The sequence below is a fragment of the Oncorhynchus tshawytscha genome, linkage group LG12 (assembly GCF_018296145.1).
Source record: "Oncorhynchus tshawytscha isolate Ot180627B linkage group LG12, Otsh_v2.0, whole genome shotgun sequence".
Classification (NCBI taxonomy): domain Eukaryota; kingdom Metazoa; phylum Chordata; class Actinopteri; order Salmoniformes; family Salmonidae; genus Oncorhynchus; species Oncorhynchus tshawytscha.
In genome coordinates this window covers 32,398,313-32,425,793 of record NC_056440.1, presented here as the reverse complement: position 1 = coordinate 32,425,793, position 27,481 = coordinate 32,398,313, and the positions used below count along the sequence as shown (strand labels likewise).

Genomic DNA, 27,481 nt, shown 5'->3' with positions numbered 1-27,481 from the left:
GGTGTTACTAACTAGTAACTAGGGGGTGCTCAGTGACTACATATTTTGGCTTCAACCTTCAAACTAGAACAGAAAACCAGTATCTACATTTTAGAGCCCAAAATTAAATTATTTTTTATTTTTTACAAAAAAAATAAGCACTCCAAAAGCCCTGAATATATATTTGACATGTGTAATATCAAACTAAAATACGATATTCATTTCCCATCTCTAGAGATATTGTAGTGGGATAATAATGCGAGAGGAGAGAAGTAAAAATAACACAATGGTGAGGGATGTTTCCTCTTGGAAACTAATTATCAAGCTAAGCTGTGACTTCATCCCCATCAGCCTGGCCCCACCATTAATCTTGTGCTGTCGTCCACTTCACTAAATCCTGCGTGTTACACTATCTCACATTTACTTCATCAGTTCCAGCTACCGCTGCGGTAATTAATGATTCCTAGCGCTCTTCCCTTCCCCTCCACGGCTCAGCTCGCCATGTGTCCTGCTGCTAATCACACTAACTGAGAGGAGAGGAGAGCTAGCCTACGGGACGAGCTGCCAGGCTGTCTCCATCAGCAGACCGCAGTGGCCACACACACACACACACACACACACACACACACACACACACACACACACACACACACACACACACACACACACACACACACACACACACACACACACACACACACACACACACACACACACACACATAATATTAGTACCTGAGCTGACAATGACAATGAGCTCCATTCTCAGAGACCAGATGACAAGATGGCGACTGTGTGATTTCTATACTATGTGACAGTATACAGAGCCAGGGAGCAGAACAGACACCCAGTTTGATGAGGGAGTGTTTGCTCTGTAACACATCTCAAACCCAACAGCACCTGTTCTTTTACAGTGGTCTGTCACTTCCTGGCAGTTCTGATACCCAGATATCGTGCTAATGAGAGAGAGGGGGAGGGGTTCACTCTCCTTCATGCACACACAATAACTGTGTGAGAACACTCACACATGCACACTCACACTCACACAAGCACAAGAACATATCATGCACACACACACACACACACACTTTTCTCATTTTTTTTCTTACCAGGAATGCCTGTAGGGTAGCTAGTTGCTCTGTAATAATACACTGTCTGTATTCTTTTCATTTACTCTGCATGAACGTGTATCTCTACTGTCTGTATGCTGGCTGTCTCATTGGGTAAGAAAGATCAAGTAAGGCTAATTGAAACCAAACACATGCAGTATGTGCATCATACTGGCAATCAGTTTCAATAGTGAGAAGACCACCAAAAAAAGAAAAGAACACCAAATGGAATCCAGAGGGTTTTTGTGCAGGACAAAGTGAGACTAGTCAGTTCTCAGAGAGAGTGGCTGACCAGGCCCAGTCTGGGCGGGCTTTAATTCAATCTGGGTTTAGTGGAGCCAAAAGGGCCTTGCCCGTCTCAGACACTTAATTACAACCCCCAAGAATGTTTGCTTTGCATTCTGGGCCAACGGTGTCAGTGGCAGCCGAGCGTTGCAGCCCCTACTCACTTCCTCCTCGATCTCTGCCAAGGATTTGATCGTAATGCCCATTAAATTGACTTGCTGCATCTGAAATCAAAAGCAGAGAGAGAAGAAAACAAGAAACACGGCGTTAGGCACATGGCTAAGTAAGCATGCTTAAAATCTTTAATCCTCTCCCTCTCTGTTTCAATACAAAAGGTGATATAGTGACAGCCGCCGCCAGCCAGCCAAATGGACTGCATTGAGCCAGCTCTGTCTGGCTGCATGCATTCATCACTCAGTCTACACTGGAAGAGAAGAGAGGAGAGTGCAGGAAGCTGTGTAGAACTGACTGGGGATCAGATCCTGGAGAAGGAAGAATACAGGCTACATACAGTATGTCCTCAATTGAAAAGTAGATGGATAAAAGCTACGTGTAGAGAGCACTTTGTACCTCACAATTTAACAAATTAGAGGCGATGAAAAGAAAAAGGCTTTTTAGTTGGCATAATTCAAAAGCATTGTGGAAACACTCACTTCTTCAGGGGTTCTTGGAAATTTCTCAGAGATTGTGAAGGGCACATCATCCATTGCTGAAAAGAGAAAATAAAATGTTGAGTGGAAACATTAAAGAATAAAAACATGACAACACGTTTCATACATTTCATACAAAACCAATCATTCCATAATCTTCATACTGAGTATCTCATCCTGGCTAAGTGTAAAAAAAAAGAAAGAATTGAAGACCAGCCTCCCTCAACCCCCCTCCCACCCAACCCTTCCTCAATAGCTTGAAGATGAAAGGTTTTTTATTCTCCACTGTACTTGAGTACCTCCACCCACCCCCTTCCCTCCTTCCCCCAAAACCCTCGCCAGCCCGACTCCTCTTTAATTACTCTTGATTATTCCTGATTCTGTCTTGTCGGAGAGATGTTCCACTCCAAAACAAAGACACTCGCACAAGAAAGGGGGAAAGAAGTGAGACAAAACATTCACCGGATACTGATTTGCATGAAAATAAGCCACAGTGTTTGGCAGGCAAAAAGTGGATTGAAATGAGGACTTGCCAAGAGCGTGGTAGTGTAATTAGCATTTGACCAAACAAACGAGCTTCAACAGAGCTATAATTAAGCAGGCCTGTAATTAAGTGTATGCCCTTTATCATAATGATCATGGTTAAAATGGTGTGATGGCTGCCAGTTGATTATTAATGGTGCAACCCCATACTGTACGCAGCCTGCAAAGGAATCAGAGTGTCACTACTGTCAGGCTAGAGAGCAGCCCTTTGTTTATAAAATACATTAGGGCCCAAATTAACGCAGGGTGACAGGGGACACAAAGGCTCTCGTTCCTTTCCAGACGAGAGGTGGTGACTAACTGCCGCTGCTCGGCTACACCAAATCACGAAGCACACAACTTCTAGCTCCCCCCTCTCTCTCTCTCTCTCTCTCTGAAGGGCCAACCTTCCAACTGGTGTTATTTTACCCATAGTCCATCAGCCTGCTGGCACAGGAAAAGGAACTCAGAAATAAATGTAACCAAATGCTTTTCATGAGTCACTGTTTTGGATCTGATATTAGTCTGTGGAGAATATAACTTAATAACAGTATTTCAAACAATGGCATTTGAACGTTCCTTCATTCTGACACTTATGACTGCCTTTTTGTGTACCTCAACAGTAGGGATCCATTATACTGTACTTTCCACCCATAAATGTGATTTTTACTGCTACAATGAGGTCTTTGTAATCTACCCGTGACCTCACATAATGTAATGACTACAGAGCTCTGAGGGAAATACATTGAATATCACCCCTACCTAAAACCCACCATCACCATTACAAACCACTACTGTAAATCTACACTATGAGTTAGGGAGGATGAGAGAATAGCCTTTGGCCTCCATTTACCATCACCCCAAAGCCATTCAGAAAGCCAGCTCTGGCATGTGTGCTTCAACCCGCTCAGAGGAGGACTATTTAGCAGCAGTGCTAGCTGAAGGGCTATCTGCAGCAGCAGGGCTGGGTGATTGGGTGGATATGATGGCTTGTTTAAGCCCATAAAAACAAGTGAATAAACATGTGCTACTGTGTCACCGGGAGCAAAGAGGTAGGCGGGCGGGGGAATATATTAGAATCAATACCCAGCAATGGGAAGTGCAGATTGCACCCTGTTGATGGATCTGTGTGTAACAGACAGATTAATCTAGAGCTGAAGGCTGGGGTGCTTCTTTGTTGTTCAAGGATTACATTTTAAATCAGATCTCACTTAGTATCCCCCCACCATCCATACTGGAGGGTCCATCTCACACCCAGACCAACGGAGGAACTTGGAGCCGATTTTACTGGGCGAGAAATTGCTACTTTACCAGGCACACGTACATACAGTAGTGGAAAGTGCTGAAGTAATGTTAGTCCAATCTCCTGGTTGAAACACTCCCAGTCTAAAGCATTCACTACCTACTCAAATGGCCAGGGCTAGAGTCTGTCTGAGCAATGAATCAAGTTCCAGCAATTTCTGTGAGGAAAACAAATATTTGACCATTGGTCATGTGGTCCAATCTATATGTGTGTAAATGGTGTAGTAAAAATGTGCGCGTTGTAGAGTGATTGTGTATTTGGTATGATGACATATTCTATCAAATCAGAGTCCATACATGTGCTCTAATTATGACTCCCTAATGAATATGATGATGGTTATGATGGTGATCATGACGATAACAACAATGATGATGATGGTGGTGTTAGCGAGTAAGGGCCCTGTGGCCTGACTGATGGTAGTGTAAAGAACGGAGTCAGCACGGGCCCAGAGTGGATCACTGGCTTATTAATGGCTCTATCAGGTGAGATGAGGAATGGCTGCATTGTCATCTCCAGCCCCTGGGCGCAGATGAATGGCTGTTTCAGGACGGGATGGGCTCCCTCGTCTGCTGCGCAGAGCAACAATCCCTCACAGTTCTGTAGTTGGACGCGCTGTCACTGTGGACTACAGCTTCAGTCCCGCTATGACCCGTACACAGGACTATAACGCACACAGACACATGCACACAGACACACGCACACACACGCGCACGCACACACACACACACACACACACACACACACACACACACACACACACACACACACACACACACACACACACACACACACACACACACACACACACACACACACACACGTATACAGGGTTATGCTCAGACATTGACTGATTGAGGACTGTGTGGGTGATCGAGCATACCTCCCATTACCTGAACCACAACTCTTAATTAACAATGAAAGAATGTTAAATAACTTTTCTTTCATGCTTCACTAATTCAACATACCTGCACTGATCTGTGTCCAGTATAATTACTCAGGTGAATCAAACTGACTCCAGGATCAGCTGGGAAAGTACTGAATATTTACTCTAATACAGTCTTACATGCCTCTCTATTTTTAAAGTGGCCATATCAATCAGTAATGTTTGGGTTACTGTGACTAAGACTGTGGTACTTCTACTGAGATACAGTGAGGGGACAGCGGGAGCCGAGTATGAGAAATCTGAAGATAAAAAAAGAACCAGAGTGAACAGTTCCCGTTGGCCAAAATCTATCACAGACTCAGTTTTGAAAAGTTATTACGGGAGTTTCCAGTTTCCATCTAAGCACTTCCCTGTAAAGACATGATATTAACTGTTTATTGCGCCTTGAGGATTGATGCATCTACTATATATATATATTTTTACAATAGAAACTTTGTGCACAACCACACCAGTGTCCAACTCCAAATACTTTATTCTAGGTTCCTTGCCAGTGTATCTGCCTCATTTAAGGTAAACGGAGTTTGGATCCACATAGATCAAGAAGAGGAGGACCTCTTCTGCCCATTCACAGCCCTCACCCCGACTAGACACTGACATGAGAAATAGTGGCCAGTCCTGACAGCATCTCTGAGACAGATTGTAGTTTATTTTGTCGCCCGGGCATACCATCTGTGCCATTCCAATAGAGGCTGTTTTCTCAGGCTGCTGTAGGAGAGAGGGCACGAGGCACAGGGTCCCTCAGTAGCTCTGCAGCCGCGGCAGGTCATTAGTCAAATTGCCTAATGAGAGAGAATACAAATTGCCCCCTACCCTGACAGGAGGTGTCAGAGCTCCTGACCCGTGCTATGAGAACAGATGATCGCGCGTTGCTATTTTCAGATTATTTTAATGACTGTGGCTCTATGATTTCCATTCTTTTCCCCCTATCTTTTTTTAAATTCCTCCAGACAGAATGGGAGTTTGGGGGGGGACCTATGAAGATTCTGAAAATGTCCCATAGAAAAGCAAAAAAGTGTTACTTTTAATGATTACAGCAAATGAAAAAATGGTTGCTGGGGATGACAACTGAATATATTATCTTTATTCATATCCTTTTTCACAAGCATTACAATTGAGACGTTATTCATATGATATTCAGGATATATTTTACAACAGGTTCATTTTACTAATAAATAACTAACTCATTTACTAATTCAGCACGGTAACCCTAGTTAGATTGATGCAGTCACCAAAAATAGACACCAAAACAATATTTATGAAATGGAGACAATTGTAAAATGCCAACACCTATACTGAAAAGTGTGATTTAAATGGTTTTAAGACACACTACTAGTCCCAGATAGCTTGGAGGGCATGATTCTCAGTGCAGCTAATCATTTGTACCGGTGGATTATATGGGTGTCTCTGTAGACTCCTCAGGGGTAGTAGTGGGGCTGCTAAACACCCAGGTTTACACAGAGAAAGAGAGGAGGGAAAGCGGAGGAGTATTTAGCAAGGAGGGAGTAGAGTTATTTTTTCCATCTGTGTGACAAGCAGCCCTTGAAATCCAGTTCTGGGTTGGGAGCCAGGAGGCAGTCCCAGTCGGGCGCTGGTCCATCAGTCTTCCAGAAAGTGGGCACACCTACAGTGAATTGGCCACAAACACTACGGCACAACAGTGGATATTTGGAGCTCCACAGTCTAATTTCACATCATTTCTTCTATTTGAGGGCCCATATTTTTGTCTCTCTGTTAGGGACATTAAATGCATATGATGATACAACAGACACCTACAATTCTATAAAAGGGCGGCTATAGCATAATGATCAATCATCCATAGAGAACTTATCTGGTCGCACATTCTATTTGTAAAATGCTATTTGTATTGTGCTACATACTATCTGTATTGTGCTACATGCTATTTGTATTGTGCTACATGCTATTTGTATTGTGCTACATGCTATTTGTATTGTGCTACATGCTATTTGTATTGTGCTACATGCTATTGTATTGTGCTACATGCTATTTGCATTGTGCTACATGCTATTTGCATTGTGCTACATGCTATTTGAATTGTGCTACATATTGTGCTAAGAATTTCTTCTTAACTGACTTGCCTAGTTAAAGAAAGATTATGCTATTTGTATTGTGCTACATATTGTGCTAAGAATTTCTTCTTAACTGACTTGCCTAGTTAAAGAAAGATTATGCTATTTGTATTGTGCTCTGTAATTGCAAAGTAAACATACTCAAACATCCCTTTCAAAGTTTCAAAACTCCAATGTAGGTAGGCTAACCACGATGATCACTTAGCACAAGTCTGGGAATTGAATAAACATCAGAACTTGATAAGCAGTACATTGTCTTTAAAGACTTAACAGTGGCACCAACATTGAGCCCCAGCTGTGGTTGCTGGTAAATGTGCAGCAGAATCTGTGTATGAATGGGGTACGCCTCTCTGGACAAGTGTTAAATCTGGCAGAGGGCTGACAGTAAATTGCATGCGCAGGATGGGACACAGCAGAAGGCACAATTACACAAATCCCCTCTTAATTAGCGGTTCTGTGGGCAAACTAACCTGTAATGATGCAAGGGATGTGGTGAGCCCAAAAAAACTAACTAGGAACACTCCAGAATACTGGTGAGAGTGTCACATGGCCATGTGCCTTCTGAAGAGGATCAGAGAGTGACGTGTGATCCGTTGTGATCAAAGCAGCTGTACACTATGGTAAGGGATGGTCGCCATGCTGCCCTGCTCCCCCCAGCTCCTAGCACTCTCTGAGCTCCTTGCCCTCTGGACTGTGGGCAGAGCAGCAAGTCCTGCGAGGTTGTGGGTGGCGTTATTAAGTTTTCGATGCTCACAGTACCAGGCAATGTAAAGTGGCACCTCACATGGTGAGTAATGAGCTGTGCCAGGGCGGAAGCAGGAGGGATGACAGCCAGAGAGGCTTCCTTGGCAGCCACTAAGCTGGGCCTCAACCAATTCATCATCCGCCTAAACCAATCCACCAATGCCGCGACGCCATTTGTCATTAATTATGCTAATAAACACACCATTACTCTCCTGGTGAAACAAGCAACGGTTATTAGTTAAGGCCTTTCGGATAGGTTGACACATTGAGGCATGTTTGTACACATCAACGTGTACACCCTTAGAAAAAAAGGTGATGTCTAGAACCTAAAAGTGTTCTACAGCTGTCCCCATAGGAGAACCCTTTGAAGAACCCCTTTTGGTTCCATGTAGAATCCTTTTCCACAGAGGGATCTATATGGAACTCAAAATGATTATACCCGGAACCAAAAAAAGTTCTACCTAGAACCAAAAAGGGTTCTACCTGGAACCAAAAAGAGTTCTACCTGGAACCAAAAATGGTTCTACCTGGAACCAAAAAGAGTTCTACCTGGAACCAAAAATGGTTCTCTTATGGGGACAGCTGAAGATCCCTTTTTAGAACCCTTTTTTCTAAGACTGTAGGTCAGTAAACTGTATGTGGGTGAGTAGGCCTATAGTGTTTCAAGTTGGAGAGACAAAACAATTGATTCAGTTGAAATGTTACAATAAGTGAGTGTATGGTTCACCTAAAAAGAGACTTACTGATTTTCATCCAATCATATGGGAACAATTTCTTAATCAGGCTCTTTGCTATGCTCACAAACATAATGACTCCATCTTTGTAAAAAGGGTGATTGTTTTAACATTTCTAAAGCATACTTCATAGGTCCTCTTAGAGAACCAGTCTGAGCAGAACTATTTAATATAGCTTCTGGGAGCCCCAGATGCCCTTTTCCAAAACTACTTCATTTCCAGAATCTCAATGTGCTTTTTACATCACACTACGGTATGTATTATGAGATCATTAATTACAAACTTAACAAGTCAGCAGAGCCATTAAAAGATCTTTAAGGCATATTTGTCCATAAATCTCCTTAAACTATATTTAATGACTGGATTTGGGGGAAATATTTTTTACCAAGTTCTAATTAGATGTGTGATAACAAACCCTGCTGTACATGGAGGGAATGAGGGAGCTGTGACAGGCCATCCATTGATGGTCTCCATGTCTGGCCACTGAGAATAATGGAGCCCTGCTTTTATTCCAGGGAAGAATAGAGAGCAATGAGGGATGTGAGTCCAGTCCGGTCTGCAAATGCAAAGCTATTCAAAGTCACTTATTAATGGGGTTCTGAAAGATTGCATTCATATATTTTGTTTGTAAATATATTTCAATATGCTTCAATTTATGGCCTTTTGAAATTAGCAGATTATCAAAACAGAAACCATTTGTATTAACTATCTAGGTAAAATGTGTTGACAAAAGAAAATAGTTGTAATATTCAAGATACTGATAACCAAAATGGTAAAATGATCACCATCTTTTGGGGATGTTCACTGTGTGCGTAAGCATGCTTAAGCACTCTCTTGCTTCTCTCTCCACACTGACCATAAGAATAAATCATTAATGGTTTTTTAGAGAAGAAACTTCACAGTTTTTCATGTCTTGATGCAAGCCGAACCCTTTGGCTTTGTTTCAGACATTTAGAATTGTTTTATCGTACAGGAATTGCATACTTTAAATCTTGTACCATCTAAATTAAAACACAGCCGTAAATCTGCCCAATACCTCCCCCCATTAAATATCCATGCAAGATTCATTTGGCTCAATTTACTTGATCCAGGATCCTTTGGATGGATGCCTTACAGGAGAGGAAAACACCACTCTGGTTAGTGTTTTAATGACCCACCAGAGGTGCCACAAGGCCATTGAATAATAAAAACATGCCGATGACATTTGTGTCACTAGGCGGAGGTTGTTTTTTAATCCCTCAGCCTAAAGAATGTTGTTATTATAAAATATAACCACACTGGTGCAGAGGCTGTGGAGATACATCATAGTGTGTTGAGATTACAGTTGGAGATTAGCAGAGCTGAACTCCTCCCTCTGCAGAGGCTAGTCTGCAAGCCCAGCACCACAGAGAGAGATAAGATGGAACTTTTGTTTGAAACCTTATGAGAAGCCTCTTAATGAAAGTGCTGGGCCAAAAATAATCTTTTTTCTCAATGTTAGTCAATCAAAAAAATGGTGTAGTTGGAGAAAAAGAGGAGAAAGAAAGTAATTTTGTATAATCAGTGAGCACCATCTGGAACAATTAACTGAATTCCACAAAACCCATAGGATCAGTCATATTGGCTTATTAAAGATCCGGAATTATACAAGTAATAAATCCTTGGAAAAACGAAGCGTAGACCCCTGCCTGTCACGACTATTTTAACTTCAAATACAGTGGAATGCTTGATAAGGCTGAAAAGAGGAGATTAATATATGCAAATTACGTCGAGCATTTAAAAGCCCCCCAACAACTGTCTCCTTTTTTTTCTGTCTCTTATTACGGGGCTTTATGTTTTATTCATACACCAACTCACCTGTCATTTCATAAGCTAAAATATTATGAGGGTATTATTAAACAGCGTAAAGTGGCGCTTTAATTGGAAAGCCCCATTGCATTTTCCAGATGCACAAAGTTTAATAAGGATTCTAATATCGTTCCGGAAAATCAAAAATCATTGTCATCCTTCTGCCATGGTATTTTGCAAACCCAAGTTAATTTTGAATCTTCCTTTTTTCTTTCTCTTCCAATGGATGAACTGTCTCCCGTCTGTTAATTGAACTTCTTTTAATGGATTGGGAAATAATTGCACTCCATATTACATTAGATCTGGGCCAATGTCAGGATTTTTTGATTAATGCAATAGATATGTTCATGTATTACTTTTTATCACTAGGATGTCTGCTAAATATGACATGCTGTTCAATGGATACAAAATAAAGCAAATAGTATATCAACTCCATTCAAAACAACCATCTTTTTATGCTAAATAGTGAAGTAAAGGGAACGAAAACAGTACTTCTAATTATGTAAATTAATAGAATACTATATACCAGGGGTATTCAACTCTTACACTACGAGGTCCGGGGCCTGCTGGTTTTCTGTTCTACCTGATAATTAATTGCACACACCAGGTGTCCCAGGTCTAAATCAGTCCCTGATTAGAGGGGAACAATGAAACAAAATGCAATGGAACTGGCTTCGAGGTCCAGAGTTGAGTTTGAAGGCTAAATACCTTTGAAGATGCATTTTGTTACAATCCAATACATTTCATAAATGCACATTTCATTATAATTACATGCACCAGGAATAACTTGCTCCCCTGTCAAAAGTATAGGAAATAATTGGCAAAGAAACTTGCCTTGGATCAAAGAGATACAGGTGAAATAAACAAAAGGTTGGGGCTGTTGTGAAAACTTCATCTCTGTCAAAATGAGCTTGAACTGTCAAGTGAGAGAAGCTTGAAAAATCTATATGAATTAGTTTTTAATAATCTGGTTATAAATGTCAAAGCGCCTGCACATCACATCTCCACATAAAGTGACTGAAGATGACAGATTTCCCAGACATGTTGCCTCTCCTCCCCTCTCATTCTTTTTTTTGCGTTGGGTTTTTGTTTTGTTGGGAAGTGACGGAGGGTTTAATCAAGAAAGCAGGCAATTCATCAATCCTAAAGAAGGCGCCTGTACAACCCTGACAGAGCGCACATGGTTTTAGACCAACGTGAACCTGGCCAGCTGTCAACACACCACACACACCGCGCAGCTCACAATTAACACAAACCTGTCGTCTGCTCCGACCCCACACTTGGTCTGCAGGTCGTCACACTGTTAACGAAGGAGGAAAGATACTGCCTCTCACAATCTAAATGTGTGGCTGGAAGGCTCTCTTTTCAAGACAAATGAAGCTGAAAGAGAAAGTCTTTGTACAGTATGACTGGGAAGATGAACTCCTCTCTTCAAACCCCACAAAGTGATTCAAAGAGAGAGCAGGGCTGGAGGATTTGTGACATGGTGATAAAAGAGCAGACACAAACGACATTCATATGATTATAGAGCACAGCCTCTATTGATAAATGATGATTGCTGGCAGTGTACTGAATCACTATGGTTCTTATTGTCACTCAAATACTGTCCTAACAGAGGTATAACACACGGAAGGCTACAGACCAGACCAATGTAGGTAGCAGGTACTGTAGATAGGTATTACAAATAGAAATGTTATCATTCTAAATAACATAGAACAACAATGATCCCTAAAACAGTAATTATATGTTATGAACTTTGTGTGAGATCATATAATAGTGGACTGGTAGACTTGACTATCTTCAAAAACTTGTAAGGACACGGTCAGTGTGTGACAGGGATAACTGGGATGATAAGTGCATGCCACAGCCCCGCTATCTCGCCACTGTGGAACAAGAGGAATCCTCACCACATGGTGTCTCTCTCCAGCTGGATAAAACCTGCCTGCTCTACTCTCCACACTCCTCGTCTGGAGAAGCACCACCCCACACTACGGTGTTTCAGCAAGTTCTGACTCCATAGACTAAGCCAAGTTTAAACTAAGTTCCAGTCCAGATCAATTTCATTCCACTTTCCACTCTATTATTACTAAAAGAGCATTCAGTTTGCATTTCTCCTACAGCAGAAAACTGCGGGTAAATGTGAGCGTGGCATGTGATGAATCATATTTGACAGCTGTTAAACGTTCTCTTGAGTGTAATGCTGAGCTCCTCTGGGAAGCAGTGTTCATTCTTACAGATAAGCACAGCTCTTTACACGTCTGTGATAAAAGACATGAAATGTGTGCATAGATCAATTACCAAAGGAGCAATCTACACGTTGGTGGAGATTAAACACTTTTATAACAACATATGGCTAGAAATATTAAAAAACCTTGATTCTGCAATGAATAGAAGTGATAGGAATTTAAGTCAGCTCACTGGGGTCAGGTTGGGGCACAGTGAGAGAGCTAAACTGATTTATAGCTAAACTGATTTATACAGTTCCGATGATTTGCAAGACGCCTTACCATACCATACCATACATACACAGTGAGACTCCCTATGTGTAGTTGAGTTTGGTGCAGTAAAGATACAGTTTACCTGATATGGTATAGAGACTGGAGCTCTCTGAGTCAGGCCTGCTTGTGCTCCTCCTGTAGGGGCTGGTGGGGAGCGCTGCAGGTATTTGCCTGGAGGAGACAAAGCACCATGTCACGTCAGACAAGTGTACCACAACATTGAAGGTGACATGTTCTCTGAGATATGGAGAAGAACGCCAAGGCGTGGATTCAGTGTCGGGAGGAAAAGGGGTTCACTGGGGCAGGATCTTCCGATTCTAACCCCATCATCCCCATGACGACACCCCCACCCTCTTCAAGTCAGACAGCGCGTTGATCAGGACGAGACACACCTGACAGAAAAGGGTCTGGATATGGAGACATGAAATAAAAGCCAACCTGTACGTGAGCTGCCCAGGGGGCTTTAGTAGGTCTTTCATGGTTTGGGTCTGGGATTAGGGCCTGGTTAGTGCTAAAGGAATATAAATGATATGACTCATGGGAAGTCTGTTTTACCATACTACAGGCTTGCATTACAAAAGAAACAGCATGCAATGCACTTCATGGGCAGTTGGAGCTAACAAACCGTATAAGATTGCAATCCTCATCAATCAAGCTATCATGAATTACACCCTGTGACTAAGCCCTACTGATCGATAAATCCACAGCAAGCGCAAATTATTTCTCAGCTTCAAGAGTGCTGCATAATGTGCTTCTGAACATGTATTGAAGTTAAAATGAGTTCCTCCAGAACTCTGATATAGCGATAGGCTACAGTGTGTCCAAATGTTGTGTAATGCTGAGCAAGGTGTTCATGTAATATGGGAACTTTAAATACCCATAGCTAGGGTCATAAGGATTCAAACAAATAACTCAAATACTGTAGTTGTGTATTTGTGTGTATGTTTACATGTATTTGCCCATTTGCAGTTAGGACAAATCATCTTCAGGGGGCTAAAAAATAAATGTTAAAAAGACTAGCGACATATCTGCACATCCGCATATTCTGATGGCAACACTGCATGAGTTGTGGCCATTCTACATTTCTATCTCTTTTGATTAGATAAATAAATGCTATCATTTCTATCAAAAACAATAAAACAAACTCCCTGACAGGTTGTGGTATTTATGAGCTAAGGCTTGCAACTCAGATTTATTTGCCATGATAGGGTCGACTTTTCCCCTGTTCATTTACATCAGCATTTGGCCATCTTAAATCCAGGCCAATGGTGAATTTTTAAAAGGTTGGCATCAATCTTGTGGAACCGATTGCCACATTTAATGAAGACTTCCCTTACCTTGCAAAGGTTGACTCCAATGCTGAAAAGGGAAGGGACATGCCTCTCCAAGCAGTGAGACATTTCACAAACACTGATAAACTGAAGGGAGATTGTTTAGATGCTCTTTTGAAGAAATGCGCTTGAGCGGTTTGGTTCATGATATTGCATAGAACAATGAACCGATCCATTGAGAAACACAAATGTAAATAAAGCATTCAGAGAAGACCTACTTTGAAACATCCATTTGCTCAAATATCACCAATTTGATAAGGTCAAAATGGAGATATGTTTAGCTGGCCTTTGAAAACTATTGTACTCAATATTGCATCTTTCCTGGTACAAAAACAAAGCACTTTATAATGAAATGATGGGTTGCCGCTAAATGAAATCAAGGGAAGATCAGGCATTGGCATAGAATAGAGAATGGTTGAACCTCCCACTCCAACAAACCTTCATGGACCAATGAAATGATCAGCAAACATCAAATCTACCGAAGAACTGTATTGAATGAATTTTTTTGCTCACATAAAGTGCATCTCCTTGTTATAGTATAAAGTAAGGGGTCTAAGAGTCTCCATTTTCATATTAAACTTAAACCACAAAGAACTGTCTTATTCCAAATTCTGGGCTTTCTGGGCATGATTTGGGTGTACTGGATATAGGGTACCATGTGGCAAATCAAGTCTAATTCTTAAAATAAAAACATGGCAAGTGTATTGCTATGTAATCAACGGTAGCAGTTGGGCTCAGATTATGTTGGCCACTGGAGTTTTGACTACAATGAATCATCATTCTGGGCAACGAGAGCCATATTGACACTTGTTCCCAATTTTAATATTTAATTACAATGTAATTCCTCATTAAATTACTCTAAAACTGGAAACATAGCCTGACAGATTTAAACAATTACAACTTCACTCAGGAGCCCATTGGCCCAATGAAATCGATGCGGAATGTAATCACAAACACATATGCATAAAAGCCATAAGCATAAATAACAACCTGATCCACTTTGAGCTGGCACACATCTTCAAGTCAAAATGTTCTAAGTAAAACTAGAGTACTGCTGATTGCTTGATAAGATCAATTAGCTGTCTAAATCCTAATATCAATTTATGGTTTTATATATTTGTTCGGTGTGGTCGGTGAGATAGAAATGAGGTAAAAGAAAATGAAGCTGTCTATCTGAAAAGAAGAGGAGAACATCTGTTAGACAGTGGACAGACAAGTAGTAGTCTGCAGAGAGGCAAGACAAGGATAAAAAATAATATCAGTGAAGAGCCTGAGCTGCCATAGAGGGAGTTGGGAGCGCTTGTTTTGACACTCATCCAGCCTCTTCCATGACAACATCTCCACACCTTCCTCAATATGCAGACAGTCCTGCTTTGCAGGGGCTGCTTTCTCACCCATCATTATCTTCCTTTAAGGTTTGTGTCAGGTGCTGGAAAGAATAGCTGCATGAATTCACAGGAAAATCTCTGAGCACACAGAGCGCATCAGATTTCACTTGATGATTCTCTCGTTTGCGGCACCGTTCTGCATCCATTTGCTTGATTTGAGATATATATTTGCCAACTTTTTTAGGATTCCACAAAGTAAAGAAAAAGAGTGATTTCAGTAAGTTTGACTGTGGCGTTATGGCTGGGGGCTCTGTCAAAACAGCCCACTCACAGACAATGATGGCCTCCCTCAAGAATCAGGTACAGTGCTGGTTAGGCAGCGAGGAATGGGGACAGGTACAATGCCACCGCATAGCAGCTGGGACACTGTGGAAAGTGTCAAAAGCAGAGGAAAGGACAATATAAAAGCTAGAGGAGACTGCATGCATGTCAATCGTGGCATTCAATTATATTTCCTGACCCCCGTCAGACAGTTACCTTATGAATAATGTTTTAAACTGCAAATCATACAACTATGGTCATGTTACGTTGTGGAAAAGATGATTGGCCTTAACATTTTTATCGTTGGGCCATTTGATTTAAAAAGTGTCCAGGTATACAGTACATCAGGCTATTATTCCAAGAGAAATGTAAAAAAAAAAAAAACTTGATTATGCAGGAGAAAAAAGACATTGCAATATTAGCACAAGGCTAATTTATGCCACCAGTCCATCTAGAGGTCAGATATCAGCCTTAGCAATGACAGATTTATCAGGAGAACAAATAGCAGCGTTGGAAAGGAGGAGCGTAGATGAAAGGAGAGGGGGCTGCTGTAGTGGATGCATTAAAAGCCTGACAGGACGGCGCAGCTTTTCCACATAAGGGAGTCAGGAAGTGGCTGACTGGCCTCTCTCAAGATGGAAAGAAAGCTGAAGTGGTTGACACCAGGCCAAAGCAATCATTTAAAACGGGACATGGCAGCAAGTAAGGATGTTCCAGACAAAACTGATCAGAAAAAGTACATAACAGCTCTCTTCAGTTTAGCTAAAGGCTCAGGTTATTCAAAACAAGGCCTGTCTGCTTGTTCAGTAACTTTAACCTAGACGCTGACAGCTTTAAATGCTGACAAAAGTTTAAGTGGCTTAGTGGTTTAAGTCAGAGCACAACTCTAACAAGCTCACATTGCCTGGGGCAACCTAACATTTGTGAGGGATCACCAGCATTCAAAATTACAAGGGTCATAAAAAATGTACACAATATTGACTGCGTTTAAAACATATTTTCCACTGACTGTGAAAGGCACTTACATTTAAGGGGTGCCGTTTTCAAAAGGCCATAAAGTTGTTATAGATAGCCCCAAGACAGCACAGTGTACAGGAGGGAATTCTCAGACGCTGAACATGGATGAGGGAAGAGTTCAAGTGATGCAAACAAGTTTTCAAAAATGACAGTTACCAGATACTAACTGCCTGAGTAGTTCAAAAACATGGACATACTTATTTTGGCTGATTGAACCAAACATAGCTCATATGACACTGAGCACACACTGGTTGAATAAAATCATATGATGTTAGCCACACGCGTCGAATACAACAGGTGGAGACCTTACAGTGAAATCAAAGTTGTTAACACGTAATTTCAATGAAGTTACATTGATCTAACATGGAATAGACGTTGAATTGACATCTGTGCCCAGTTGGATGGCTCATAAACACTCCAGAAATATTGCAATGTATTGTAGCACAAGGTACTCAGTATAATGAAAGTGTGGCCTTTCCATGCGTTGGTTGTTTATCTGTCTATAATGAGGGGTCTGGAGCAGCCAACAAAGAACATGCCGGCAATATTCACTTCATAAAATGGCATTGTCTACTTTGGCTGGCGAGAGTTTCTTATTCAGTACATCATCTTGCTCCTATGTGTCTGTGCATTGTGGATGGAAATGAACTAAAGGGAAGGAAAGGGAAGGCTCTCAAGCTGTGGCATGAATTTGTAAATGTTAATACAAAAACATGAGCCTGTGATCTCAGCAGGCATCAGGAGGGGGTTTGTTGCTTCGAGGTGCAATTTATTCTTACCCCCAACGCCCCAGCGACTTGAAAGTGGGCTTCAAAAGAGCTAAGGATTACTGGTAACAGTTGAGAGGGTACACGGCCTAGACTTTCTCCATCGTTTCGAGACATCAAACATTATTAACTATCTGCTCCCCAAATATTCGCGATTCACACAACTCCGATTTGTGTGTCTCGCCTCTCAAATCATAGTTTGCACACTTCATACCTTTAAATCAAACAGCTTTCTCTCATCACCAGTAGCCATATGAACAGTCTCACCTTTGAATATCACTCCATCAGTCTGGCCACCTTCACTCTGACCGCTGCTGTGGAGTGGAGTAGTCTTCATACTGCTCTCCACATTGAGCCTCGAACATTCCAGGAGCAGCACTTCAAGCCGGCAAGCCCATCGATACCCCTGCCATGCCCCCCTCCCCACCGCCATTCAAAAGGAATCTTGATTGTTTACTTACAATTTGCTCTGGAAATCCCCAGTACTTCATTGCGCTAAAAAATTAGGCTGTTGAATCGGGCCGCAGTACAAAGGCCTGCTCCTTCTCCGTGGGCCCCAGGCAGGGCAGACAGAGCAGCTGAGGATGGGGGTACAGTACAGCAACAGTATGGCATGGTGGAGCTCTCTGCACTACCTGCCTCTGTCTTCCCCTCCCTTCCTCTGCAGCTGTTTCTCTCTTTCTCTCGCCAGGCTACGTTTCTTCCCCTTTGTCTGCACAGTACAACAGCACTAATGTCACCACAGTAAGAGAGCGACCCGGCTCTCCAACTTGAGACAGAGACCAAAAAGTCTCTGTTCGGCCCTCGTTGAACTTATGTTCCCATTCAGGGGATCCTGTCTAGTTTCCCTTTCTCTCCAGTACTCCTTCACTGCTTTCTCTGACCAGGCACAGCTATCAGGACATGTACTGCATGAATATGAACTGTCAATTACTTGTGTGTAATAAACTACATCACTCAAGAGGTATTGACTGACTAATGGATCACAAACATACCTAAAGGAACACAAAACGGACAAATCTGAACTTGGGACTCATGTTTCCAAATACTAAAAACACAAAACAATCAATGGCATGGTCCTTTTGAACTAAAAGTTTAGAGAGAGGGTGTTGATGCTTGGTTATAAAAGTATCATTAAGAACTTGGTATGTACCTTGTGGTGTTGGGCATTGAGTTGTAGATAGCGGTTTCGGTGGATGGATGGACATTTCCCATTCGATACAAAATGTCCATATTGTTTAGCTCTCTGTAGAAACAAGAGTCACACACCAGTCAAATGGGAAATTAAACTCTTAAATTCATGAGCAACACTGTCACAGGGACATTCCAAAAAGATTCCAAGACCAAATCCATTATTCAAATTCAATGACATAATTGATGAGGGTACAGCTCATATATGATTGATAAAACAGCAGACATGTGGATGATCAGAGCAGAAGACTGAGTGAGCCCTTCGTTTCTCTTGCATACCTGTGGTGAAATGAGGTACTACTGACAGACTGTGCACTGTTTATGTCCAGGCAGGTGCCTCTAGCAGGCTGCAGGCAAAGTATGTTTTGAGAAGGGAAATAGGGATCCTGCTCATTGGAGACTATGCAAAATCAATGAAAACTTACTGCGCACGTTGCCACAGAGCTGCATGTCAAAACACAATGCCATGAGTGTCAGGTGTTAAGTACGACATTCCTTCTGCTTTTACAGGTCCGTCCACTCACCCAATACACGTGTAGTGTGGACAGGTGTGCTTGAACTTCCCCTGGATCTGGATGTCACACACAGCAGTCTCTGTGGCTAGGCGTAGGCCGAGCCTAACACACAGCCTCTTCTTCCTCAAGGCAGGCTCCTCTGACGGACAAGGAGAGAGACAGACCATATTAGGGATCATGAACAAGAGGCCAAATTCATCTCTTGGTCACGGCTATGCATAAAATAATGATATGAACTATAAACAGACAGAATACTGCTAAGCACTGACAAAATCCAATAATGATAACTGGAAACCGAAAGACAAATGCTAACCCCTACAGTAGCCAGAATATATGCTGCCAAATATGAATGTATTTTGTTCTACCAGATGTGCAGGATAACATTCCATACATCACATTAGATGTATACACTAAACATGGATTCAAATAGAGTGGTAAAACATTACATTAAACCATAGCCCAACAACACATACTCTTTCTGTTGTTCATTCCAGCTAGAAAACATAACCATGCATGCCCATATTACCTCTGTGACTCCTCCATTTATTTCCAACCACCGATAGAAAGTGTAGAGTAAATGTGATGATAATAAAAAAGAATAAACATCTGTCCTCACTCACCACACCACAATATTATTACATTTTCAAGGCCTGGATAGTGAGGGGGAATACATAGCACTCAAAGAGCACTAAAGCATTGGGGAATGCATTTCATTAATATTAGATAACCCCCATCCACTCGTCCTCTCCCCAAATAAATACATAAATAAATAAGCCCCTCATAAAGAAAAGCACAGCTCCAGCTGAGATAAACAATGACTCATGATTCTCTTCCCGTGTACCTCGAGGGCAAAATGTTTCTTTTATTCCCACAGACTATCATAAATTAAGCTAACCTGCACCCATAAAACATTCACTATCTCAAGCTAAGCTGCCCCAGAGGACTTCCGCAGAGGCTGATTAAAGCAAAGTCAAAGCTAGTGAGGGGCCCGAAAAACCTTCAGAGGTACGGTTGTGGTTTAGGGGGAAATGCTTACTTACTGGTGTCTATTGTTTCTTGGATGGGTATGAAGCCCTCTGGTAGAGTGTCCTTCAAATCAATCAACCTCATGTCAAGGAGCACATCTGACGACTGGCTCTAATGTACAGGAAAACATTCAAAATGGCATATGCACGTTTCAGATGTAATAGATTGTAAGAACCACTTCTTATTACAAAAGTGTAAGGGTTATTCCGTTTTTGTAATGGTCTGAAAAGAAATGACAAAGACAACTGAATCAATGATTTCCTAAAAGCTTGGGAAGTCTCTAAAGAGAGGAGTTGACACGTTGGTGAAAGTAATTACTCCGTAATAGCTTCTCTTAAAAATGAGAATGCATCTGTGAACTTGCAATCATTCTCAACCCTTGGAGGGAAACAGCGGGGTTGTATGTGAGGCAGGCCGGATTGCCTGTTCATCAGAATTTGGTTAAAAACAATCAGGGACTGTTTAGTTGACATTTTCAAGCATGACTCTTCTCAGCCTCCCAGCCTCCAGTCATTATATTTCAATTTTTCGCCGTAGTAAATTGCAATCATACACAGCGGCAGTGGAGAGGGGGGCGACCGAGTCGTTACTTGGCCCGTCCGAAAATCTGGATTCCACTGCCACTGTTGCCCAGCAGTCACCACCGTTAGAGACATGTTGTACTGATTGTTTTCATTCTGAGGGTGGAATATGGATGAATGTTATTACTATGCATGAAACCCTTTCTTCGGCTGTTTTTTTCTCCCATCAGGACCTGACAAAAGGGCCATCTACCTTCAACCTAGAGTATAAATCACTAAGTATTTACTTCCTTCCAACGCAATTCGGTGGCTAATTTTGCAGAGTCTGTTTTTGTCCACGACAGTTACTGAGGGGCTACATTGACTGGCAGACAAAATAGCCTTGGTTGATGGCTCTGTCATGTTTTATTTGTGCCAAAGTCTTTAAAACAGTGTGGACACACATTTTAAGATAATACACAGGAACATGGGCAAGGCTATTTGTGTGACAGATACTAAACTGTGGACTAGACTGAGCTCCGTCCCAGGCAGGCAGGCAGGCAGGCAGGCAGGCAGGCAGGCAGGCAGGCAGGTAGGCAGGCAGGTAGGCAGGCAGGTAGGCAGGCAGGTTGGCAGGCAGGCAGGTAGGCAGGTAGGCAGGCAGGTAGGCAGGCAGGCAGGTAGGCAGGCAGCCGTTAAGAGGTGCATTTACAAGAGCTGGCTTCAACCACTCTCACAAGGATTCTAATGGAACTATTTTCAGAATTAGTAGTAGTGTCCAACCACACATTATTGACATGTCACAAGGATATGTCAGAGTGAACACAGAGAAATAATTCATTGCTTGCAAAAATGCTATTATGTCTACAAATGTGGGCATGAGGTAAAATCATAGTTTTATAAAAGAAAAGTGTGAGTTTGACAGTATAAAATGTTCTAAGGGTGGAGTCGAGGACTGTTCAATGGGGCATTCATTCAACTGATTTTGTGACCTCCTCTAACTCCAACCGCAAGGCTGTAAACTGAGACTCTGACAGAAACTGTGGAAGGAACAAAGGTTGAAATGTCTGTCTAATCATTACAATCCTGTTGACATATTATCAGTCTTTTGGGCTGAAGTATGTACATGTACTGTATAGGTCCCAGGACCATTAACTTGATCAGTCAGATGAATGGAGTAAACCCATGTCATATATTTATCTGAATTTGTTCAAATTCTTTAAGTTTAAAAATGATAGCATAGTAAGCATTATTAAACACGGTTACATTTTATGTAACTAATATGCCTTGATTAGATAAGCATTCACCCTCCTGAGTTAACGTTGGAAACACCTTTGGCAGCAATTAGGGTGTTGAGTCTTCTCTTTCTAAGAGATTTGCACACCTGTATTGTGCAATATTTGCCCATTTTACTTTTCAAATTCTTAACGCTCTGTCAAGGTGTTGGGGATCATGGGCTAGACAGCCATTTTCAAGTCTTGCCATATAGTTTCAAGCAGATTTAAGTCAAAGCTGTAATTTGCTCACTCGGGAACATTGTCTTCTTGGTAAGCAACTCCAGTGTAGATTTGGCCTTGTGTTTTAGGTTATTGTCCTGCAGGTTAAAATCCAAGGGGGGGGGGGTGAATACTGATGATACACAGTGTTTTTCTATTTCATGGTAATTTATCAAATCTACTGTAGGCTTTAGAGCAGGATAATTGGTGTTCTCTATTCTCAAATTTTAAGTGTAAAAAAGACCATGCAAATTTGCCTACCAATTGATATGTAGAGAACGTTCAAAGAGAGCTCAATTAACAGAAAAGTTATTACTGTTATTTTAAATAGGTGCCCCATTTCCAACCCTTTTGAAGAGTCATTTCTTATAAAGGGAACAACATTTTTGATGTGTGCATCATCTTTGAAGAATCCCTGGGAGGTATCCAGATTCTCTGCAGGGACAAGGTTCATTGGAAAAAGTGAATAAAAGCTCATTGAAATACTATGAATAATCATAAATCTCCCTCTCTGGAGGACACAAGAACGTCAACGATATAACCCTGGGAGCCCACCAAGATATCACACATCAATAATATACATGCAATCATATAATCAAAAGTTCATATTGGTATTTACATTCATACAAAAAAACTGACTTTTAAAATTCATTGAACATTATGGCACTTTCAATTATCAAAGTGCTGCACAGGAGAACGCTAGAGAGGGCAAATCAAGCAAACCAGTGCCAAAAAAGGTGTTAGGGATGAGGTGTTATTGCATGATGCCTAGGGAAATTGAGAAGTTTACATTTCCACTTACATTATCTCTGGTGAAACAGAGGTAGCGGGTGACCTTGGATTTGAATAAGCCGTCCTTCCACAGGTCGGCGTCGGAACCATCTGTTGTTTGTGCAACCTACGTGAAAAAAGGAAGAAAAAAACAACAAGGAGAGAAGAACATGCATGAGGTGGGATAAAGTTAATGTATGTACGCTGTGAGCGTGTTGCTTTTTGCCTCTTCTCTTGCATACTTCCCTTAATTAACGGTCGCCTGCTCCAGCGCTCCATCTCATTAGTGCCCTGTGTGGGTAAAGATGGAGCCTTAGCCTCCAAATAGGTGGCTGAAAAGATCATCCCCTGGAATGGGGCTGATTAAATAAAACCTGACAAAGATCTGCTCTAATAAGAAAAACCAAAGTTCACTGTGCTCCTAAAATATCCTGATGGGGATGGGGAGATATTATTTGGAGGAAAAATAAAATAAGTGCCTGAATATGGCAACATAATGCACAAGAGCCCAGGCACATCATAGAAAAGGCTATGAAGGACAGTGTGGGCAGCATATCTATAAGTGTGCATGCACTCAACAATGATAAAGCCAAGACTTCCCTCACATGAGTGAGTCAGACATTTCTCCATAGCTACCAGCAAACAAGCTTGGCTGAAACGTCATGTTACATTGGCCATCGTCGGTAAATCACCAAAATGACTGCCAGACTTATTCTCAGAGAGGATCCTTTACAAAGACGATTCAATTTAATGAGGTTCATTCAAACAAAGAAGTTCTGGATCTCTGCCCCCACCCACACAAATTACCATCCTGACAATAATGATGAATGACCCTAGCAATTGGCTGTGGAAAACATGGCAGGGAGAGACTTATGCAAAACCACCAGTGACTAGAGGGAGGAGAGAGAGAGAGGGAGAGAGAGGGAGAGAGAGGGAGAGAGAGAGAGAGAGAGAGAGAGAGAGAGAGCGAGAGAGAGAGAGAAAAGAGAAAAGAGAAAAATAAAGAGAGAAAGTGAGAGGCAGAGAGAGAAAAAGAGAGATGCAGGCATCTCAAGCGGGCGCAGTCCCATGAGGAGCCCATACATCACCAGAAGCCCCCACCTCCTTACAAGACAACCCGTCTTGGCCACTTTTTCCAGGTCAGTAGCCAGTGCATCCTGTCAGCGTAAACAAAGGGCTGGCTGTGTGAAACCCAAAGTCAAGCAAGGGAGTAACGAGGGCACAGCGCTCCTAGGAGGCACCTCAGGCGTCATCCTGCCACAGCTCCGGCAGCAGGGGGCGACGCGCCCAGAATGTGAATTGCCACCCGCAGAGCCGCAGAGGGAGAGGTAAAGGGGTAAAGTTTTGGTGGACTTACTCTGTATTTTCTTTTTACTATCTACTGTAATGTGGCTTCCATCTTCCAACAGAGCTCATTGCTGGAAGTGTTTCCGCTGCACGAAAATTCTGAAGATCAGAGGAATCACAGGATCTGACTTTAAATCAATCTTTGAAATCTGATCTTGTCATTTAGATGTTCATGTACACATATCAAGTCGGTTCCCAAAATCTGTACAAATGAAAATGATTCAAAACTGTCATGGAATAGGTAAGTCTATTGGGAGTACTGGTATTTCTTATGACAGATCTCAAAAGATAGAGAACTTCATTGAGGTTATAATGAGAGAGAGCACTAAGAAGCAGATGAAAGGCTACTGCTACTAGGGATGGACATTTGAAATGATTTTCATATTCAAATAATATAGTGACATTTTAGGATATCCGGATAGTCAAAATACATTAAAGAAAGAACTCTTGACTTTCTTGACCAATCAAAATGACGCAAATGCACATGGCAGAGATAAACAGTGGACAGACTGCTCAATAAAGTGTTCCAAAAACTACATTCAAAAGTTGTTGTTTTATTAAATTAAGAATATCAAATGTCATGGTATATCCTTGTAGGTAACAATGTCACAAGGATCATTTAAATTACATTTGGACAAAGCTTTTTGATTCTTAATATAGACCCAAACATTTTTTATAAAAAGAAAACTCACTCAAGTTATCAAATACTAACGTCCGTTCGAATATTTGATTAAACGATTAACCGTACCCATCTAAGGTTGGTAAACCCATTCAGCGGAGGCCCTAGCCAATTACAGTGGGCTCAGATCTCAGGCTAGCACCACACGCCTTCAAATAAACCTATGTTAATGTGTTCATGAGGGTAGCATGTTATAGGCTCAGGCAAATTTGAATTACACACAGCTTCCCTTTGCGGCCCTAAGTGTCTGTGTCACTGCCTGCTTAAGCTGTTTGATGTGGGGCGGCTGCTGCAGCTTGAGCAATGCTCCTGATTCCTGTGGAACAGTGTTTGATCTGGGCCTGCTCTCTTGCGTAGGAACAACCTGTTCAAGTTCAGAGATATGAGTGCACCGTAGTGGAGAGCAAAAGAGTTAATCAGCTCATTGATCTACGGCATAAAACGTATTTCTTAAAAGCAGTCATCGTTGAAGATGAATTCAGAAAAAGGAAACAACAAAAGTAGGCCTAGAATGTAACATGAACAGTAAAAGAACATGACAAAAAATTGACATAAGCAGACATCTCCACTCCCTTCTGTAACAACATAGGGATCTGTCCTACTGAAGAAACCAAGCAGGAAGTCTCATTCTCATTCACTGTCATGTGGCATGCATGGAGTCCCAATGCCAGTATGCAAAGCACAGTCACAATGCCAACCCACCAACACCCACCAGAGATTACAACAGTTGGGCTGTGTGGGGTGGGGCAGGAAGAGAGAGAAGGGGATGAGAGGAAGGAAGAAGAAAAGAGAGAGGGTAGAGAAAGAAAAGGAACAGAGATCTGCCCTTGAGCCCACTTCAGGCTATATCACTGTGTTTGCTTTGTGCTTTGTTAAATTCACAAAACACATTCCTCTCTCCATCTCTCTCTCTAGCTCTCTCACTTCTCACTCTTTCACAAATACAAACATGGCTCCCACGGGCCAGTGATATCGCTGTCCCACTTTCCTCTCTCTCACAACCAGATTGTTCAAACTCGCTGGGGTGCCAAACAGCCGGCAACCCCTCTTTACTGTGAGAGTGTTCAACAAACATGGGGACACAGTGCCAGAACTGTAGGGGGCATCCACCAAGGGTTGTTAAACCATAGCCTCTGGTACGGCTGAAGGACTAATGGCAACAAATAAGCCTGCAGTAATCATCTCCATCATCAAAGTAAACTGCATGAATTAGTTAGTTATTCAATTCCTCTCACAAAAAACTTAACACTACTCACAAGTGCTAGCCAAGTACATGCCCAAGTGCCTCATGGCTACCCTCCAAAGACAATATTGTAGAATCCACAACAATACAACAATGTTATTAAGAACATGGTTTCATGGCCTTCCCTAGCCTTTTGGGGGCCCTAAGAGGTGGCAAAACATTTGAGTGACCGCCCTCTTGACGGTGGAGGGAAAAACATTTGAGTGGCCGCCCTCTTGACGGTGGAGAGAAAAACATTTGAGTGGCCGCCCTCTTGACGGTGGAGAGAAAAACATTTGAGTGGCCGCCCTCTTGACGGTGGAGAGAAAAACATTTGAGTGGCCGCCCTCTTGACGGTAGAGAGAAAAACATTTGAGTGGCCGCCCTCTTGACGGTAGAGAGAAAAACATTTGAGTGGCCGCCCTCTTGACGGTAGAGAGAAAAACATTTGAGTTAATCTCCTGCAATTCTATACATTTTGCCATGGGTTGCAGAGAAAATGTTGCTGTTTCAAAGCAATTTTTTACATTGACAAGTTTTAGCAGTTCTTAAGCTAATTTCCATCAATTCAACACATTTTGCCATGCCTAATGCCATGTTAATATTTAATCGGAGTGAGAATGACTAATTATCACTGTCAAACGCTCCCTAAAACACTTTCTAATCAACCTGGCCCGGGTATCCTGGAAGGATATTGACCTCATTCCATCAGTAGAGGATGCCTGGTTAATCTTTAAAAGTGCTTTCCTCGCCATCTTAAATAAACATGCCCCATTCAAAAAATGTAGAACCAGGAACAGATATAGCCCTTGGTTCACTCCAGACCTGACTGCCCTTGACCAGCACAAAAACATGTTGAGGCGTACTGCATTAGCATGGAATAGCACCTAAGATATGCAACTTTTCAGGGAAGTTAGGAACTAATGTACACAGGCAGTTAGGAAAGCAAAGGCTAGCTTTTTCAAATAGAAATGTGCATCCTGTAGCACAAACTCCAAAAAGTTCTGGGACACTGTAAAGTCCATGGAGAATAAGAGCACCTCCTCCCAGCTGCCCACTGCACTGAGGCTAGGAAACACTCTCATCACCAATAAATCCACGATAATTGAGAATTTCAATAAGAATTTTTCTACGGCTGGCCATGCTTTCCACCTGTCTACCCCTACCCCGGTCAACAGCCCTGCAACCCCCTCAGCAACTTGCCCAAGCCTCCCCCATTTGTTCTGAAAGAGCTGCAAAATCTGGACCCTCTCTTTCTAAAAATATCCGCCGTAATTGTTGCAACCCCTA

General features: G+C 42.0%; 1 protein-coding gene across 1 annotated transcript in view; it reads right to left on the bottom strand.

The window, feature by feature from the left end:
- Positions 1-27,481, bottom strand: part of LOC112262974 (multivesicular body subunit 12B) — a 35,133-nt gene that overhangs the window by 2,837 nt on the left and 4,815 nt on the right. Inside the window, exons 3-9 of the mRNA XM_024438891.2 lie at positions 22,975-23,070; positions 20,191-20,287; positions 19,160-19,289; positions 18,598-18,690; positions 12,763-12,851; positions 2,026-2,081; positions 1,537-1,596 (exon numbers count right to left, since the gene is read on the bottom strand). Coding sequence (XP_024294659.1) covers positions 1,537-1,596; positions 2,026-2,081; positions 12,763-12,851; positions 18,598-18,690; positions 19,160-19,289; positions 20,191-20,287; positions 22,975-23,070 — 621 coding nt within the window. The remainder of the gene's footprint in view (positions 1-1,536; positions 1,597-2,025; positions 2,082-12,762; positions 12,852-18,597; positions 18,691-19,159; positions 19,290-20,190; positions 20,288-22,974; positions 23,071-27,481) is intronic.